Source organism: Haliotis asinina, chromosome 3, assembly GCF_037392515.1.
Source record: "Haliotis asinina isolate JCU_RB_2024 chromosome 3, JCU_Hal_asi_v2, whole genome shotgun sequence".
In the NCBI taxonomy this organism is placed as follows: Eukaryota; Metazoa; Mollusca; class Gastropoda; order Lepetellida; family Haliotidae; genus Haliotis; species Haliotis asinina.
The window spans coordinates 81,852,473-81,874,653 of NC_090282.1; the positions used below are offsets into that span (position 1 = coordinate 81,852,473).

The 22,181-nt window shown below is 39.2% G+C and overlaps 1 protein-coding gene across 1 annotated transcript in view; it reads left to right on the forward strand.

Moving 5' to 3' along the window:
- The first annotated feature begins 21,272 nt into the window (after nt 1-21,272).
- LOC137278581 (RNA polymerase II elongation factor ELL-like) overlaps nt 21,273-22,181 on the forward strand; it is a 30,507-nt gene continuing 29,598 nt past the window's right edge. Inside the window, exon 1 of the mRNA XM_067811041.1 lies at nt 21,273-21,413. Within this exon, the coding sequence (XP_067667142.1) occupies nt 21,282-21,413 (132 nt within the window). The 5' untranslated portion in view covers nt 21,273-21,281. The remainder of the gene's footprint in view (nt 21,414-22,181) is intronic.

A 22,181-nucleotide genomic window follows, 5' to 3' on the forward strand; every position in this document is an offset into this window, starting at 1 on the left:
ATTAAGTTAGTTATAAATGACAAGTAACAAGAAAGTTGTTTTTCTAGCCTGCACAGAATCACAATGAAGTGCCTGCTTGTTTAGAGTGTGAAGATGTGATTGTAACATTTCTCAATACAAGGACACAAGATGTATCCAGGTCCAGTGTCCAGGAAACTGAACACAGGAGCCTAACAGGTGAATGCATTCCACACAAGACTTGTTACAAAGTCAGCTGGTGCTGTTCTGTATGTTTAAGGAACACCACAGCTATTGTTCCTTATAACCTAATTTGTCCTTGGAAATGATATTGCACGAGTACATTTGTATATGACATATGTGAGGTTTAAAAGACCTTACAAATGATTTTATTGCGCACAAGTAGTACATCATTAACAAGAGAATACAAAGTGTCACAGCCAGTTTACTTTATTAAACTGATTTTAATACTTATTCACCTTACTGGTTAATCTTACAATATTCATTTACCTTACTTCACTCATTTACCTTACAACATAAAGTTTCCCTACTTTTATACATTTGTCACAAAACTGATTTACCTTATGGTAATGATTCACCTTACAAAACTGATTTACCTTATTTTACCAATTTACCTTACCATCCCAACTAACCTTAGGCTAAATAAAAAAAGTGAAATGTTTTTGGGGCATCAGTGCTTCACTTTTAGTTGTGTGGGTAACAATTTTTTATTGCCATTTTCAAAAATAATTTTGACTTGGATGCATCCCAATGATCGATTTGTCCACCATAAGAATGATTGTCTGAAAAACCAGTGTGATCGACTCTACAACTCCTTAAAGCATGCTAAACTTTCCAAACTGTATTTCTGTAAGAAAAAAATAATGTGTTCCTCCCTTGTCACTTTTTTTTCTATCAAAAATTAAAAATAAAAGTCCTACCACCCTTGTCACTTTTAAAAAATGTGCCTGAGAAACATTTAATTTACCCCACAATCCTAATTTGCTTACAATGCCTGTGTGACCTGAACAGTGACACAATGCTCAATAAACAGTTTTTTTTAAGTGTTTTCGTCAACATGGGTTTACAGGCCAGCCTGCAGTGAAACTTTTTCACCTCCTCAGGCTATGTCATACTTACTGCTGCACTACCATGACTATGTGGAACAGACATTGGATACTGAGGCATCCAATCAAGGCACAGCAGCTGATCAGCGACAACATGATGATACATCCATTGGACAGCTGAATTAGTAGATATACAAAGTATTATACAGCTACCAGTTCCTGTGCACTGAGTTACCTCCCATCTTGACATGTTCTTCACCAAGGTCATGAAAACTGTACAATCTTGTGTGTAAACCATTCTGCCATCCCATGTACTCTTACCTGTCTGTTTGTACATCTTAAAGCTAGTCTCCCCGCATCAGCATAATAAAAGTTCTGTTTTGTTCTGTTGCTAGACAGGACTGATATCTGGGAATATTCTCCCTTCCTGAAGCATGGCTGGCTGGATGTAACTTCCACAGGGGCGTGTATCGCTTTGAAACAGTGTTAGAAAGACATATATATGTATAGGCCCTCCCATATTACTCTATATGTTGTACTAGGGTAAGGTCTTTACACCTATATATCTTTCTAAAGCTGTTTCTAAGCGATAGACGCCCGTATGATGACAGTAGTAGTTCAGAAACGAGTTATGTCCCCTGTTTTACTGACAGTTTAACGCTCAGCATATTTTGATACATCTCTGAACCCCAAATATATACGAGTCATTTGCACATCAAAGCAAGTTTACGAACATCCATCAAACGTAACACTTTACAGTAGAGCAACACACTTTCGAGAAAGCTGCCGAAAAGACATACATTATATGGTGTACGGAACTTTGTCCACAAGGAACTTTCCCCATAGGAAGTTTGCTCACCACACTGTACTGCTACGCATTAGATGTAATTATTTACAGATTACCCAAGGTTACCACCATGTCAGGGTTACCACCATGTCAAGGTTACTATGTGGTCTTGATATTGTGGGTGGTTGCCTTCATGCTTTCTAACAAAGTACTTGGTGGCTCTACTTGTGGATATGTAAATTACCCATATGTCTCTATTTCACAATGCATCGTACAATTAGTAGTATTATACAGTGTCACAAAGACAACTGTGGGTGCCTATAGGAATTGTCCATACCTACTCTGATATCAAATATCGTGATTTGGTCAATGGCTGTTATCGGCCCGTTCAATTGGGACATCCCCTCCCAAAACTACCGAACTGGTATCACTGGATGACTTTCTACTCGACTCGTAAAACCTTCCAAGTTAACAGACAAAAACTGATATTTGACATTCTTCGGCCACTGGAAGTATACAGGACCCTTTTCTGGGGTAATATAAGGCTGTTATTATGAAAACTGTTTAAAACAAGTGGATTCAAAACAACTATGAACTTGACTATCAACACCCGACAAGAAAGGGTCTGAAGTATGTTAACTGTTTTTTGAGGTTACGAATTTCAATAAATGACATTTATCACTGCAAAACGTATGTTAATCTGTTCATGTTGCATAACGTAAGAGACCTTTCAGGAGAAGAGCACACAAATCTGAGGCTAGGATCACATTTAGTAGGTACCATCTTTGACATACTGCCCCTTGATATCAAAATATGCATTATTCTGTTCTCTATTACTATGTGTGTTTCGCAAGTTGTACCGTGAACGTGTTGTGTACTGAAGGTTCTGTGTGACCGTGTTGTGTACTGAAGGTTCTGTGTGACCGTGACATGTTATTAATAAATTATCAAGCAATGTGAAAACCTTTACCGACACTCTTCAAAAAAAAAAAAAAATAAATAAAAAAAAAAAAAAGAGAGAGAGAGAGAGAGAGAGAGAGAAAGGAAACGCAAAATGAAAATAAAAAATGATACTTACAATTCTGTACACATAAGTAAACTCTGGAATGTTTTAGAAGATAATGCTTTTCCAAAACTGATTTTATCAATCCGGATTGTCGTGATGTGCGTGGATGTCATGCAGCTCGAATATCAGGCACAATGGTTGTTTCTCACGTGCAAAACATATGTGCAGCATGTGATTATTAAAGACCCGAATGAATCTCACAATTTCATCCACGATCTTTGCAAGTATTGTACACGAAAATACTGCCGATCGAAATCAGTCAGTTGGGCAATTGCAAGCTGGCGAATCAAAGAGTGAGGTGGCAAGGATCTTCCCAGCACAATGACGCGATTGTGGGATCGATTTCGCCAAGGAAACTCGACAAATGACCGTCCAAGATCAGGAAGACCTACAGTCAGCACACCTGCCCAAGATCGGTACATCCGGGTAACCCACCTACGTGACTGCCATCGTACCGCACGGGGCAGCACAAGAACAGTTTGCATCCCGAAGAGCGTCCGATCAGACAATCAGGTACCGTCTCCGAGAACGTCCAAACGTTGTCCCTCCTTGACACGACTACATCGACATCGACGAGTGAGATGATGTAAGACGGTGCTGCCATGGAACCTGGCATACTGGAGGCGCATGTGGTTTAGCGATGAATTCCGTTATCTCCTCAGGCGACGTTTTACACCTAATTGCTGCAGACAGGTGGACAGATGCGTCTGGGAGAGTGTTATGGTGTGGGGAGCGATCTCGCACATCCGCAGATCGGAACTTGTGCTTGTGTAGATTCTCCGTCCGCATGTCCGTCACCTTGCTGACCGTCAACGGCAGCTCTTCCAACAGGACAACGCCAGGCCCCACACAGTACGTGCCACCGTGGACTACCTGGGCAATAACAACATCAGTATCCTCCCCTGGCCCTCCAGATCCCATGATATAAACCCAATCGAACACCTTTGGGATTAGATCGATAGACGGGAACATCGACGTCGTAATCTACCATAGAATCTTCAACAGTTGTTCCACATGCTGCAGGAGGAATGGAGAAGGATTCCACAACAGAACATCCAACGACTGATTCGATCTGTACCCAGGAGGTGTCGGACAGTGGTAGCTGCTGGAGGTGGTCATACGAGGAACTGACTTCAACACCACCTGGTGGATAGCAGTAATGACTGTGATGACTGTTATTCTCATGACATATGGACAAGATAGCAATGTATTGCTCCACCCACATAGCAGAATTTTATTCATGTATCTTTGTTTTCCGCTGATCTACACATCCTGGAATAACACCAAATTTTCATTGTTATTTTGGTTTTGCGTTTCTTTTTTTGAAGAGTGTATTTTGTTAAGTAGTGGGTGAGTGAGTTTAATTTTACGCCGCACTCGGCAATATTCCAGCTATACATCCGCGGTCTGTAAATAATCGAGTACTGACCAGACAGTCCAGTCATCAACAACATGAACATTGATCTGCGCAGTAGGGAATCGATGACATGTGTCAACCAAGTCGGCGAGCTTGACCGCCCGATCCCTGTTAGTCACCTCTTACGACAAGCATAGTCCCCATTTATGTTTTCTTCAGATGAAGAACAGTCAGTCGAATGAGACAGGTAAATTGAGACGCTGGTCTACGTTCATCCGATAAAATTCTGCAAATACATACACTTATTTCCTTACACGTGTGTCATCGTATATCTTGATTAATGTAGTTTAGTATCGATTTATGTGTCGATCTGCACAGACGAGCATTCAACCATCATAGCACGGCCATTCCTGGGAACAAGTGACTGGTGAACACAACTGCTAATCTATGAGTTCTCTTAAAATTGAGGATACGTTGTTGATTTGATGGTTGATCGATGGTTTGTGTGGTACAGACTCGTTTATTTACATGAATTTGTAATTTAACTATGTCCGATTGTAAAGTCAATTTCATGTCATAATGTTTTCATCGACCCCACGCAACGAATCCCCAAATATCCTAATGGTAGTGTATCAGTGTTTCAATGATTGCATTGGGTGACATGTTTGAACATAAATCATCATTTTCTATCGACCATTTCGAAAGTCTGTATTCGTTCACCTGCTACGTGTTTCATACCAAACGTGATATATAAGGCGGATGCATGCATACTACCCAAGTTGCTGCATCAGCAGTTCTGGGAGTAGTGTTACATTGGTGCCCGGTGTCAATACAATGTGCAACATCTGGAGCAGACTGATGCTGATAACCCAACATGAGAGTTGTACTCTGCGTGTAGATCTTCAGCTGTCAGCTGTATTCAAACAAAAAATGCAGCACCTACCAAGGGATTATGTTTTCAATAGCGCTACGTCAGCAGTTTCAACGGGGTCTTACATGTCATGGCATATTTGCTGTATCATGATCCGTGGTAGTTTTTGTTGTTGTTGTTGTTTCGGTTATATTTGATAAGGTTTACATGTTCATTTTTCATCTATAGCTTTGGCCGTGGGATAGCCTTGTGGTTAAAGCGTTAGACCCGGGTTCGATTCCTCATGTGTATGCCAATTTCTGGTATCCCCCGTCGTGATATTGCTGGAATAGTGTTGAAAGTGGCCTAAAACCATGCTCACATGCTCACATGCTCACTCACTCACTCACTCACTCACTCAGGGTTCGCGCATTGTGTGGTGTTTGAAACAAGAACTGTTACAGTCATCACCTGTCACTGTGTTGAAGCTGTGGACGTATTTCATGCAAGTCTTGTATCTGAAATGACATGATGGCCTGGGTAAGACTTGTAAGTGCCACATGCATATGCAAGTGAGTATAAAGAAGCCTTTTTCCTGTTATGTCGGTGCTGGTTCTTCGTGGCAACATTAAACATTAACCAACATGTTTCTTCATGACAACAGTAAACATGAACCAGCATGTTTCTTCATGACAACAGTGAACATGAACCAGCATAATAAATTTCTTCCTGGCAACAGTGAACATGAACCAGCTTGTTCCTTCATGACAACAGTAAACATGAACCAGCATGTTTCTTCACGACAACAGTGAACATGAACCAGCATGTTTCTTCACGACAACAGTGAACATGAACCAGCATGTTTCTTCATGACAACAGTAAACATGAACCAGCATGTTTCTTCACGACAACAGTGAACATGAACCAGCATGTTTCTTCATGACAACATTGAACATGAACCAGCATGTTTCTTCATGACAACAGTAAACATGAACCAGCATGTTTCTTCATGACAACAGTGAACATGAACCAGCATGTTTCTTCATGACAACAGTAAACATGAACCAGCATGTTTCTTCACGACAACAGTGAACATGAACCAGCATGTTTCTTCACGACAACAGTGAACATGAACCAGCATGTTTCTTCATGACAACAGTAAACATGAACCAGCATGTTTCTTCACGACAACAGTGAACATGAACCAGCATGTTTCTTCACGACAACAGTGAACATGAACCAGCATGTTTCTTCATGACAACAGTGAACATGAACCAGCATGTTTCTTCATGACAACAGTAAACATGAACCAGCATGTTTCTTCATGACAACAGTAAACATGAACCAGCATGTTTCTTCATGACAACAGTGAACATGAACCAGCATGTTTCTTCATGACAACAGTAAACATGAACCAGCATGTTTCTTCACGACAACAGTGAACATGAACCAGCATGTTTCTTCATGACAACAGTGAACATGAACCAGCATGTTTCTTCATGACAACAGTGAACATGAACCAGCATGTTTCTTCATGACAACAGTAAACATGAACCAGCATGTTTCTTCACGACAACAGTGAACATGAACCAGCATGTTTCTTCATGGCAACAGTAAACATGAACCAGCATGTTTCTTCATGACAACAGTAAACATGAACCAGCATGTTTCTTCATGACAACAGTGAACATGAACCAGCATGTTTCTTCATGACAACAGTAAACATGAACCAGCATGTTTCTTCATGACAACAGTAAACATGAATCAGCATGTTTCTTCACGACAACAGTGAACATGAACCAGCATGTTTCTTCATGACAACAGTGAACATGAACCAGCATGTTTCTTCATGACAACAGTGAACATGAACCAGCATGTTTCTTCATGACAACAGTAAACATGAACCAGCATGTTTCTTCACGACAACAGTAAACATGAATCAGCATGTTTCTTCATGACAACAGTAAACATGAATCAGCATGTTTCTTCATGACAACAGTAAACATGAATCAGCATGTTTCTTCATGACAACAGTAAACATGAACCAGCATGTTTCTTCACGACAACAGTGAACATGAACCAGCATAATAAATTTCTTCCTGGCAACAGTAAACATGAACCAGCTTGTTCCTTCATGACAACAGTAAACATGAACCAGCATGTTTCTTCATGGCAACAGTAAACATGAACCAGCATATTTCTTCATGACAACAGTGAACATGAATCAGCATGTTTCTTCACGACAACAGTAAACATGAATCAGCATGTTTCTTCACGACAACAGTGAACATGATCCAGCATAATAATTTCTTCATGACAACAGTAAACATGAACCAGCATGTTTCTTCATGGCAACAGTAAACATGAATCAGCATGTTTCTTCATGACAACAGTAAACATGAATCAGCATGTTTCTTCATGACAACAGTAAACATGAACCAGCATGTTTCTTCACGACAACAGTGAACATGATCCAGCATAATAATTTCTTCATGACAACAGTAAACATGAACCAGCATGTTTCTTCATGGCAACAGTAAACATGAACCAGCATATTTCTTCATGACAACAGTGAACATGAATCAGCATATTTCTTCACGACAACAGTAAACATGAATCAGCATGTTTCTTCACGACAACAGTGAACATGATCCAGCATAATAATTTCTTCATGACAACAGTAAACATGAACCAGCATGTTTCTTCATGGCAACAGTAAACATGAACCAGCATATTTCTTCATGACAACAGTGAACATGAATCAGCATGTTTCTTCACGACAACAGTGAACATGAACCAGCATAATAAATTTCTTCCTGGCAACAGTGAACATGAACCAGCTTGTTCCTTCATGACAACAGTGAACATGAACCAGCATAATAAATTTCTTCCTGGCAACAGTAAACATGAACCAGCTTGTTCCTTCATGACAACAGTAAACATGAATCAGCATGTTTCTTCACGACAACAGTAAACATGAACCAGGATATTTCTTCATGACAACAGTGAACATGAACCAGCATGTTTCTTCATGACAACAGTAAACATGAACCAGCATGTTTCTTCATGACAACAGTGAACATGAACCAGCATAATAAATTTCTTCCTGGCAACAGTAAACATGAACCAGCTTGTTCCTTCATGACAACAGTAAACATGAACCAGCATGTTTCTTCATGGCAACAGTAAACATGAACCAGCATATTTCTTCATGACAACAGTGAACATGAACCAGCATAATAAATTTCTTCCTGGCAACAGTAAACATGAACCAGCTTGTTCCTTCATGACAACAGTAAACATGAACCAGCATGTTTCTTCATGGCAACAGTAAACATGAACCAGCATATTTCTTCATGACAACAGTAAACATGAACCAGCATGTTTCTTCATGACAACAGTGAACATGAACCAGCATAATAAATTTCTTCCTGGCAACAGTAAACATGAACCAGCTTGTTCCTTCATGACAACAGTAAACATGAACCAGCATGTTTCTTCACGACAACAGTGAACAAGAACCAGCATAATAAATTTCTTCCTGGCAACAGTAAACATGAACCAGCTTGTTCCTTCATGACAACTGTATGTGGTCCTCACAGTGATTGTGACTGTTTTTCAATAAGATGCATTTTAGTCTTCTATGGCATGTATGCAGTAAGAACCAGATGGTGAAGCTGTCTTTGCAGAGTTGGAGCCCTTGGGCGTAAAAGGATCCACTGGTCGTGGATATCTGGGACGTGGTCCTAATTAGTTTTGCAGATGGGAATGTCTACGAGATTCAGATCGTTCAAGCTGTCCCCAAATATGATTCAGACGATCTAAAATACCGATCAAGTTTAATTTACATCGCATACCCTCATATGGGCCCTGCAGATAACTTGCTGAGTCATGCGGAAAACACAACGGTATTTTAATGGTAAAAGTTAAATCGACCGAAACCACACTAGTGTATTTCCTAGTAGATGGAGAAATCCACTGTGAGATTAGCAATGTTTCAACGCCTGGAGGGGTAGCACATCCAGGTGGTCGGGTACTTAATGTGGTCACCTAACTTACACTACAGGAACATCCACATCTATAAATGTGGATACCTAGACTGACTGGACTCAATATACACCCAGGTGTACCAGATATAGCATTTCGTCAACTGTGTATGTCCATTAACCGAACGCCATCACAGTAAACTTAAATATGGATGTGTCATTCGATGAGAGGGGAAAGAGTACATTGGCTAGACTTACTTGATCTTCTCTGCTGACTTACCTCCCCTGCTTTCGTTTAATCTCTAAGCCGTTACTGTTATTCACGATCATTATTCATGTACGACATACTTCTGTACGACTCATACCAACTTCACAGTGTCGGTCTGTAAATAATAGTCTGAACCGGTCCGGAGAGCATGGTGATTGTGTGGCTACCATGCGTACTCGTCCCCGAAAGTGTAGACCATTTCTCATGCTGTTAACCAGTGGTTCAATAGTCTTCAGTGGGATTGTTTACATAGCGTCGTGATAAAACTAGAATATTGCTACATGTATATGCTTTCCTAAAATCCGTAATACATGTGTGTATAATTAGCTGAAAACATGTGTTATTGAGAATCGTGCTGGTTCATATGTCAGTCCAGTCTATATTTATTACACAGTTTAACCTGTCTCCGTTATTGTTATTTGTGGTAACATCCCAAGGACTGTGCTGTAGTCTGTTTGGTGTATGGTGGAGTGCCCCAGATGTGAGGGAGATAGTGTGATCGATGTAACCTGATAGACTACAGGGGCCAGATGGTCTGTAGGATCTGCTGACATCAGCACAACTCAAAGCATATTTACACGACCTCGTGGTTTTCAAACATTTACCTTATATAATACTTGATATAACGTTGGCCTATGTCCGCAATTTTCTCCAAAGTGACAATTAAGATTCAGTTTCATGGTCGATCCAATCAAATATTTTCAGTTGGCGTGGATCGTCATTTTAGAACGCTAGCTGATGAATATACTCCATTTACGTGACTAAATGTATGATTTATCTCGACTCCACTGTCAGGTATATTTACAAAGATTTAGCCTTTTGTGTGAGTATTATCTGAACAATTCAAAGAGCTCCTAAAGTTGCCGAAGTAAGATGTGAATCTCAATTTTCTATACATACTTAGTTACATGATCTCCCAAGCAGTTAGATTTTGCTTCCTCTTCCACATTTCCGATTAGTATTCAGATGTAAAATGCATACTATATTTCATCAACGTATACATATAAAGCTAACTGACAGTGTGTGTTTTCGCTACAAACGAAGTCAATGCCACAAATCACATGTATCGTTATGAAGACCCAATGTCTGAAATTACATATCGTTCGGAAACTCCTTTCTCCAGATGATTTTGACGAAATACATCTTGCAGCTTAGAGACATTCACTGTTGCATATGTAGATGCTCAAGCCATCGGATCAGCTACTTTCAGTCGACGCGCTCACTTTAAGTCTAAGACGTCCCCTGGCAATTATCATTCAAATGTCGAACCGACAGCTCAATTTGCCATCACTGGCGTATCGGATTTCTTTCACGTGTGATGTCAGAAAATGATAAACACTATAAAAAAAGAAAGCCTTGTCCAGAATACAACTGCCCTCTCATTAACCCGGATGGTGTCCTTCGCGATAAAATCTCTATGACAAACACATTGCCGGATTGAGGACGATATGTGAAAATCTATACCTCTCATCACATATACATTACGGTAATCGTTGGAAATGTGGGGTCTCCAGACTAACAAGGTTTGGTTGTGAGCATAAACCTCTACAAACAGGACGCGGCGTTGTAACATGGTGTAGCTATAACAACATGACTCATATGTCTACACTGATACCTTCTCTACATGTGTACCCTTCTCCTCAAACACCTACAGTTGTCAATAAATATACTGGACAAAATAAGTTAGGGATATTGGTATTTTTATTATTGATGTTTTACCAGAGTGTCAATGAGCAAAACGAATATTATTCATCATTTCAAAGTTTACATATATTCCGAACTATTTTTGTCCGGTATGTCTCTATGGAATAACTGCCCAATAAACAACCGGAGGATACCGAGTTCAACGCTGGTCGATATCGTCTAAAGCAGGTCACCGTTACACGATAAACACAATGTAGAACAGCTATTATTGGCCAACAAAAGAGACTGTCTCATACTGTTATGAAAAATGTATGAATATTCAACAAATTTTGGAACGCGATGCACAGTGGTGTGAATTACGGAAGAGGTTATTCCCTCAAGCGAGAGAACGTAGCTTTTCTCCGCTTTAAGCAATATTCACGTAATATCGAGGGCACCAAAATTGGCCATCTCATATTGTTCCCAAGTGCTTTAATCGCCCAAAGACCTCGTTGCGTCGTCAAGTGGACTGGTACTGTGTTCGACTCTTGACTCAAACCATACAATCCATGCTCTGTCAGCACCTCTCCGTGGGTTTCATCCTAGGCCCTAGGCTGCACTGGATCCAGTCAACTCACTAACTACTAAACAGACGAGTAGGATGTATCAAACTCAGGTATACCACAGATGGATGCTTGCGAGTTCGAAACTCCATTCGAAGCTGTTTTCAAACTGTACTCCCACACACAAAGTTCAAACAGCAGTGAGGGGGATATGAAATTGATGTTTGTGTGATTGCTTTTACACTATGTAAAACCTGGTTGCAAGTAAGTAGACTAATTTACGCGGTCAGTTTGGCAAATCATCTGAGAAAGTATGCCCAAGTCATTCTTTCAGTTACTGGGCCTAGATTTTCGAAGCTCTCTTAGCGCTAAGATAGTCGTACGTTAAGGTTAATGTATGGCACTTACGACTACCTTAGCACTAAGAGAGTTTCGAAAATCTAGGCCCTGAGGACTAACTTACAGCTGAGGTCACATTTGGAAATCAAAGCGATGATTAGAGGACTTCAGTTGTAGTTGTTGTTGTACTTGTACCGAACATGGGATGCAGCAGTAGTACTGGTGTTTGGCTGTACATAGTTCCCGTACAAAGGTTTTGATGCCGGTCCTCTGGGTGCAGAATATTATACTCTCGTGAGTTTTGATACCGGCTCATAGGGTGCGGAAACACCACTTCTCGTGCGTTTCGATACCGCCCCTTGGTATGCAGACGACCCAGTCCTTTTGAGTTTTGATACCGGCCCTCTGGGTGCAGAATCACCAGTTCTCGTGAGTTTTGAGACCGACCCTTGGGGTGCAGAATCACCAGTTCTCCTGAGTTTTGAGACCGACATTTGGGTGCAGCAGTGGCAGTACACGTGTGAGCTGTTTTGAAATATTCATCAAACCTTTGAAATACTATTTTGAAAATCTCTTCATGTTTGATGATTTTTTGTTTGCACTTTTTGCTTTCCGAACTTGGAAGTGTGAACAAAATGAGTAAAACAGAAAACTACAGTTTGTAATAAGTTGTCTTTGGTTGGGTACTTCTGAGTAAAGGTAAATGAGGTTTATAAAGACCGTTGTAAGAAATGGAAATAACCTTATGGCGTCTACTCCCTCAACGCTCCAAATTTGAGTCGAAACATTATTTTCTAAGATGAAGTGTCTAAAGGCTATTTTGAATCGTGCTCTGAACTGGAGTTAAAAGTAAATGTTTTAAAAACGTAACCACGAAAGAGTATTCTATTCTTGATGGATTTACTATTGATGACGTCAGATATTTTCAGACAGACAAGTTTAATCAGTGTTCGAGACCACCGACTCGCAACACAAAGGTGTACAGAATACATGTCATGCATGCAAAGCCAGGTGTGATCACCTGCACAGTTTGTAATTTAATCGTTACTGGGGCAACGAGGTTTTGATACTGATAGAATGAGCCCATTGAATGAAAGGGTTCTTGTGTAATAATTGGCCATCAGAGATATAAACTTTTACACATACGTGTAGATATCAACGTGCAAAAGAATATGGGAACGTGTGAAAGTACATGTGTACCTTTATTCATTTTTAGAATTTCACCCATAGTGCAATAAATACCTCGTAAAGAAACCTGGAAAAGAATAAAGGAACATTGGTACTTTCATCTGCTCCATTATTCGTTTCCATGAGTAAAATGTATATTTTCAAAAGAAAACCAAACATACGACAACATCAGTTTAGAGGTGTTTTCACCCAGGTTAAATCCCAAAGTGAATATACCGTATTTTGTGTTGCAGTCTTTACTTACGTCGAAGAATAAGGACACGGGTCACAACTATACTCGTATTCATAGGTTAGAAATTTTACCGAAAATATTCAAAACGCTCTAATCACACAATGCATCCATGCCTCTTTGCACTTAAAGGTCACATGCAACCAAAAAATCAAACATAAGTAAAACACAGTTATCACTTGTTCATGATATATTAGTGAATCGTTTGAACTCCGATTTCGCTGGCTTTTCTTCATCGCGTTTTTTTTTAACTTTATAGGTTGAATTGACATTTTTGTTGAGTTGTTTCGGAAAGTGCATACCAAAAGGTATGGGAATATGAGACGTTGTGTTTTACGTTGCATGTGACCTTCCAAGAAATGGATTCTCGGTGTACGTGTGGGGGGTTTAATGGTAATTTATGAAACTTCTTTTGTCACGTTTTACACATGCATTGGTGGTGAGTGAATAAGTGTGCTTGCCGTGCCCCGTCCTTCACTGCGACCTATCAATGATCACTGGATCTATGCATGTACATCATATTCAACTCACATGATCCGGGTTGGTGTGATGGCATAGCTCTGCGATAAGACGACAAAGCAACCAGAGCTGAGCACATACAAACTGTGTGCGATAAGACCAAGCATATGTTTATGGACACCGTCATGCACTGCACCACATACTTCCAGTTACGAAACTACGAAAATGAGAGTGTGGCTGGAACAATATCTAGTTGTATAACCACAGACTGTTCCAACTTCATTCCCTTTCACAAAACAGAGCATTCTTTATCCACTAAAACCAACAGCAACTGAACAGCGCTTAAATCTTCATAAACAAGTCTTCTCGTCTCCAGCTTTTTCTGACGGTACTAGGCTGTGTAGCCGAGTGCTGAAAACGTTCGCTGGTCACGCCTAAGACCCTTGTTCGAAGACTCAAGGGTACAGTGTGTGTCCCCATGGCTTGAATACTGCTAAAATAGGTGTCAAACTAAACTCATCCAGCCACTCTTCTTGAACTGCAGATCAGTCAATAGCCACTTTAACCACCCGACCACCATCGTACCCACGAAGATCATGGTTGGAACTGGTCTTCGGATCGGTTTAACAGACTCGCTGACAGACAGACAGACATACAGATAATTTATTGGACCCTCACTGCAACATCCTAATAATGTACAAGGGAATAGTAAAACGTTGAGCCAGTCATTATAGACTTATGAGAGACTATATAACATATAAAATGCTAGAACTAAAAGAAGGTATATGGTATATAATATATATTTACCATACAGAGTCAAGAGTATAAAATGGCATGTCGTCGCCGTAAGATAAGAAAGCAGGAGAGAACGGCACCAACCCATGTCACCACTAACAGCGTTGTTTGGGCAATATTTACCTAGACCCATAAAAAACTCATTGCATGATTTTGTACAGCACCTACACATTAAATTGTATAAATAAACCATATCGATACACCGTAATTAATGGTGGACCAAACAACAGAACAACTTAAAATATTTTTGATATGGCATACCACCTAACACATTATACTAGTAATTAACAACCTATGTGCCCGACTAGCGGGATTAGCTACAGACTTGTCCATGTGTCAGAAATCTAAACGCACTGTAAAAGTAAACCTGAATGGTTATAACAACCTGTTATCTCCAACACTCATGTCGCCGTACCTCAGTTGCCTAGAACGATGCTTATGATGTTGATCACTGGATTGTCTGGTCCAGACACTGTTTACAAACCGCTGTCATATAACTGGAATCGCTGAGTGCGGCGTAAAACTAAACTCACTCACTCACCGACCACCATCAACTATCATGCAGATACAATTCATTGTGAGATTGTGTTATGATTTTGGGACATCCTGTGATGACGGGTAACGAGGCCAACATGTGATCATGATCACACCATTTAAATAGTATTAGTTACGGGAGCGTCTCAAATACTTAGCTTTGTTGGAAGGCTAATTTAAGAGTACATATTGATTATGCGTAAAAGTTCACATACTGCATATATGTATTGAAATAATATGTTTATAAGGAACGTTGAACCATACATGGCATAGCGGTCATACGTATACATATGTATTACGTGACAGTTCAACTAGTTCGGTATCAGCCTGGTCGATAACTGATTACACGGCAAAGGTTACGTAATGCTACACTTCTGACATTACACTGGTCACACGGCAACACTCACACGCGCTCGGGAAAGTTCGGGATTAACCAAGGTCAAACAGAAAGAACACACATACAATGTATTTAGATCTTGTCAAATGATATAGTTTCTACCATGTGAAGATTATTTATTTTCATCGTAATCTTGACACTATGTAGCAGAAACACGAAAACCAAGATTACGATAAAAAACCAACAACAAAAACCCCCAAGTTTTACAGGACAGAAACAGTGTCGTTTAACATAAAGCGAAAATGTGTGAATATGTGTTCGTGCGTGCGTTCTAATCGATATGTTCGTCATCCTACAGGGTGCCTCAAAAACACAGAGATGGTCACACAGTGCCTTTGGAAAGTGGTCACATGCAACATGCTATACTTGGGATTACGTTTTCTTATAATAAGGCGGGTTGAGACCATTCCGGCTGGTTAAAGTTGACAATTAGTAGGTTAAGCATACAGCTTCCAGTAAATAACGGGTAGGTTTTTTTAAGTCTTAAACGGCATTTACAAATGATATCCATAACGGAGAGAATATGTGGTCGTCAGCTTCATTAATGTGTGAAACACGTTATTACCATCCATGAAGGTGTAAGAATATACTCTGTGACGTATAGTGGTCGTTGTTGTAAAGACGTTGTTGTTATAAAGACGTTGTTTTATAACGTCATTACGTATGAAGGGTTTTCATGTCGTTACACATAGTACGTTGGTGATGCATACGGCATCTACATATCCTTGAAAACCTTAGCCAGTAACTATATGCTTGCAAGTTTTAATCTCGGTATAAACATCTAGTTAGTGCATTTCTAATCGATTATGATAATATTCGATATACAATTTATGTATCAAAACGACAAATCTAACGAGGAAACAAGGCGTGCATGAGAAACATCAGCGGGTGGTAGCGTGACAACAGTCTAAAGATAATGCTGTAATGAAGTGAGACAAGTGCGTTTGTTCAGAGTAATTACTGAAGTGAACTGTGAGGCTACCGCGCGGCATTGAAACAAGTGCCCCTGTTCCGGTATATGCGTTTGCCGCTGTGGGATGTAGCAGACGCGCGCTGGTTGACGTCGAAACATTCGTCATTTATATCTTAACAGCGCAGGCCGACTGTCGAGGAAGTGTCGTCACGGACCATCCTACCATTAATGTACCGTCAAATATAGGCAGGAGTTGCTTTTGTTTTGAAGCCAGAATAGTTAAATTACTTTGTTTGTGGATTTAAATGCACCAATATATTGAAAATAAAGTCCTTTACTCAATACTCTGTCTCACAGTCCCTGAACCACATTATTTCCCCACTTCCAAGTCCTTTCTGCAATGCTAAAGCTTCAAATTAAATAAGTCTAGATTTCCTCAGGTTCAGGTCTGAATCTCTGTTCTCCGTGGGGCTCCTTGTCAGTTTATATGTGTTAGTTTGTTAGTTTGTTACTATCAAAATATATATATACACAGTGACTAAGCATCTGTCTATTTGCCCAATTACATTTGCAACCAATGAAAAACGGTATTATTATGATATTGGAGTTCATATACATGTATTTTTCTTTATCAGGTGGGTGAACGGCTTGTCAACAAACCGTACATACCCCATCTTCGTCGTGAATCCACCAACGATGAGGTTCATTTGAAGTCATTCTGTACATGAGGGTGATCGTGCTGTGTTAGTTTCTGCCCTCACCAGTCATGTCAAAACAAGTTGATTTGTAACATACGAGTATTTAGCAAGAAGCGTTCACCCATGCGGAAAAACACCTAAATAGAGACACAAACCACTATTCAGTGTGATGTGCTGTGAAATATGTCTATCACCATTCTGGCACCACGAAGTAAGACTGTTGAAATATACGCCATCCTTTGAGGTCATATCACTCATATCAGCCTACATATTAACCTTGTATATTGCCATGGGCGAACACTTGTCTTCAGAGGATAAGTCTTTTTCGGGCGCTTTTCTGAGCGAATGATTCAGCCCGTATATAAACGGGGCCAAACAAACTAATGATGGATTAGTCGCTGTCGGGTACAATGGCACATACAATCAATCTCTAGACTTATACTTTCATAACTTTAACCCCCTGGATGCCGAGTTTTTTTTCAGGCGCACATTTTCATAAGGTTTGAAAAGTGAACGTTGTGCGAGATTTGCGCTCGCGTGGTCCTGGATTTGCGTACGGCTATGAAATTGCACAGACATGTAGAATATTTAATTTCCTATCCGTTGGTATAAATATAATTGCGACTACCTCAGGGGTTTGAGAAATAGACACTGCTAAAAGTTGTTCAAAACTTTTGTGTGTGTTCAAAAACAGTAAATTTCTCATTTTTTTATCGTACACCAATAAAAGCATTCTGCTACGATTTTTTTAATTTGGCATCTTTACCCAAAGTGTGAGCGAAGAAAATACAGCTTGATATCTGAACGACATAAGTGTATATGAAATGGATGTATGTGCCAATGCATAACGTCCTACTCACAAAATCAAAAATGACCTGCAATAAATGTCAAAAATCGATTTTCTACTATGACGTCAAACGTCGACAGAGAGGTCATGCACGTATAAAGGTAAGGGGGCATAACTCAGCTATGGTTTACATTAGGTCAATGTAACTCCGATCACATGGAGAGAATTTGCTGTGGATATGGACAGTATATTTTCGTTATGTTTTGTTCACAGTGAACCAAACTATTCCAATACAAATTTTCCCAATGTGAGAGGATACCTTTTGGTAGTTTCACAATTTGTAAGAAAAGATGCAAGTGTACTACATAAAAAAGCAGGCAATAGCGATTTGGATGTCCCTATCCGATACATATTTTAGTTCTTAGATTCCCATATTCTCCTGTTTGTGTATATGTATTTTTATTAATTTTCCATCATTATTAACGGAGTAACAGCCACATATTCAAACGTAATGAAATAACTGAAGATAATGCGACATTTTAGTTGACGTCACGGCATGTTTTGTGCATTTTGTGACGTCGGAAAAAGACTACCCTGGTTGCTGATTATTATATATCTAACCTAATTTCTACTCAATGTGTAAAAGATCTCGGCTTCTGTGTCAGAATTCAACACTTTTTAGCCAAAATATGAAATGAATGGTTTTATCACTGAAATAGTGTCCTGATTATATCAACAATTACACGGTTTTACTACATATCTTATTGTGAGCAACACGCGCACCTGTCTAGCATCAATTTAACGTAAATGAAAATTTCACAACACCTGAATATTCATTGAGTATTCATTTAGGAAAAAGACTTTTCTTCTCATGATTATGAAATCAATTCCCTTCATAAGTATGCAATGAAAAGTACAAAGAGACCGCTTTTTCAGTAAAGAAGTATTAGAAAATGGACGTAAGGCTTGTCCAAATTAAGACTTGACCTGATTTATATATTTTTAACAATTTCCGAGTTTGAGTTAGACATTCTGCCATCAGATATATTTTAATCGCATTTGAATTGACTTTATTATCGAAAAACAATGATAATGAATCATGAAACGTTTTGACAAACTCGCACCTGGTCAATTAATATTCACATTAGTTTTGTCTATAAAAACGACACAAACCAATACAATGAACAAGACAATTCCTTTAAATAGTAGTATGTGTGGCCCTACATTTGATAAAATGTACAAATCATTTTCATTAATATTATCCGTTTTACTTATAAGTTGGAAGTAAATCGCTGTTTATTAACCTGTTCATATGAAACTGCAATATTTGTCCCAACGTATTGAATATTGCACATGACGGGAACTAAAGCATATGTTGCAGTAATGGCTACGTGTGATCTTCCAACACTTGTGTAGAGGCTTAAAATGTGGTGTAATACACTTACTGAGTCAATTTCCCATGTAAATATTATTCAAACAATCCAAAGCTTTCAAAGAATAAAAACGGATACCTTATATCCACACATGATATGGTGTTGAACATGGATATATGTAGATACTGAAATCAATTTCATGAAAAAATATCTGAACGATGCGCAAAATATACATCACAATACTAAAAGTGCAATCGGAATGGTATGGGCATTGTGTTTACTCTTGTTCAACCGACCTTCACCTCAAAGAAATTGCCTAATATGTGCAACAATGTTGACGTGTGACATCACTACCGATGACCGATTTCTTTCAAAATGGCGGCTTCGCTGAGAAGGGTACACAGGATTTTGCGACGACTTTTTGCTTGATTCAGGGATCTTTTGTATATAAATGTGAGATGTAAGTAATCAGAATAATTCTGACTATCTGTGTATTGTTATATGTTCTTATCGTTTACATTGTAAATGACGGAAGAAGCCAGAAATGCCGATAAGTACTGTTGTCGTTCTGCGTGATTTTGCGTCAGTCATGGCGTCACGCTGCACTAAAAGTTTGACAGTTTCTTATGAATTACCAAATTATTTCATTGTTTCTATTTTCAATTTGCTATTTTTTTGCCACGATACTCTTCCCCTGAATATACTAAGCGTATTGAGCCATTGTAAGCAATGATTAGAGAGCTGGATGTTGGAAAATTTCCGAAAATGCTACGCAGTGTAAAATTGGAATTTTTCTTTGTTTACATTTCAGTCAAGCGCTGTCTTTCGAGCACAGCGTTCGTTTTCAAACAAAGCATATTTCGTTTCGTTTTGTCTAGACAGTTGGTACTGGTGACAAAGACCATTTGTAATTTGATTCTAAGATGCATGGGGAGTTCAGTGATACATTTGTCGTAGCTAACTATGAAGTATACATGATATAATAGGCTTCTCAATACCGGCCTTCTCGAAACGTGATTTTGTAAACACTATCCAATATGGCGGAAAGCGCACTTCGGCGTTCGTGTAAGTGTATTTTCGAAAACATCCCAACCGATTCTGGGTACATCGGTGACGTTTCAGAATTATCATTCCTGGTTACATGAAAACTTGATATCAGTGATCATTAATATGCTATTTTTGAAATTCATTACTTCCAGTAATTATCCGATTTTCACATTTCAAAACATACTGCTAATAACGCTGTGAATCTCGATTTTGTACAGTTTGAAAAATGGCGACATTTACGATGAAGCCTATTTTGAAAGGCGAGTTTAAGCACTTTAGCTTGGTCTGAGGTAATAGTGGATGGTATCAAGAAACTGGGAATTTTCCGCAGAATTCAAAACTGTGAAGTATTTATATATGCGTGGTATATTTAGAATTTTATTGGACTTCCAAGTGACGTATGTAGAGGAAGGACATATATGTCCCTGTGGCATCCAGGGGGTTAACTGGACAATGTATCGATGGTAAACAGTACCGGGACATACATTTATGAACCTTCAACATATAACGTCCACATATGGACGGATATTCATTTTATACCGTGTGAAGAGTGCTACTAAGGATAATACATTAGATCTTTTCTCCCTCCACACAGGGATAGTCTTCCTGCTCCACATAAGGAAAACTGTCTCGAAATCGTGCTGATACAAATATATATATGCCTACGAAAATGCAATGTAAAGTCTGTTAAGAAGATTGTAGGATTGTTTAAACTAATTTCATAAACGCCTTTTTATTTTGATTAAAATTAGTTTGATTATCTGATGGAACGTATAAATGTGGAAAGCAGTGGGTTTCTTGTATTACGTCATCAACGGTATTACTAGGGAGAATCCCTCTGGTTATTTGTCCGGGTTTCCTCGTGACGTCAGAGATATCTAAAAATAACGGCGGATGTTGAGATCAGCCGAAACCGCTATTGCCTGATTTGGTTGGTCCGTTTTTATAAAGCGTTGTCTGATAGGTCAACTGAGATCGAGGTGCTAGCCAGACCAATATGGCTGCGCTGGTGGAAGGACAGGAGTATGGTCTCATCTCAAATGATTCTTCCATCGGCAACAAAACTGTAATTCACGTCAAGCTAACAGATTCAGCTCTTAGAGCGATAGAAGAATTTTCTAAAATCAAAGTAAGTTATGTTTGAATTCATTGTTATATTTGGCGAGAATTTCCGTAACGATCTCGGTTAAATTGCAGACTTCGCATTTTCTGTCATTTTGGGTCATCAAATTGACATCAGATGGTTTTGATTTCTTTGTGGAAATTGAAAGAAAATTGCATGTAAAGCCATCACAACATCTTCTACACGATGCAACCTATATATGGGGGTCCTTGAAATAGAATTTTGAGGGCTCTCGAGCCACGGAAAAGAAATACGCAGCCACATATGCCGAACGTGATCGACTGCAATTTTGGCAGCCATGATTTCACTCATGACATCGGACCATGAGACGTTTCGGTTTTGCTGCGTCTCCATCATAGTGTGTTTAGGTTAATTTGTCGTTTATGATGTTATTCGCTTATTATCTACAGTCATGTATAAATCTCAAGTCACGGGCTTAGCATATTTTTGAATCTATCACAACTGAACGAGGCCTTACCCTTCCATATGGAAGGGCAAGCTATCACTTAGGTTCGGACAAATGTCACTCTTCTAAGAAAATATGCTCCTTATTAACCTGATATATTGATCTCAATAGCTGGTCCATGATTCTGATCATGGCAACATGATTGGATGTTTTGCATTTATGATCATATTTTCAGATGAATGTATTTTGAATATATTATAAATATGGCCAGATTATATTCTTTACAGACCAGTGTTCTTTCTAAATATTCGTAGTAAATTATTGTTAACTACATTATTACTTTTGATGTATGGTCAATATATGTTTCA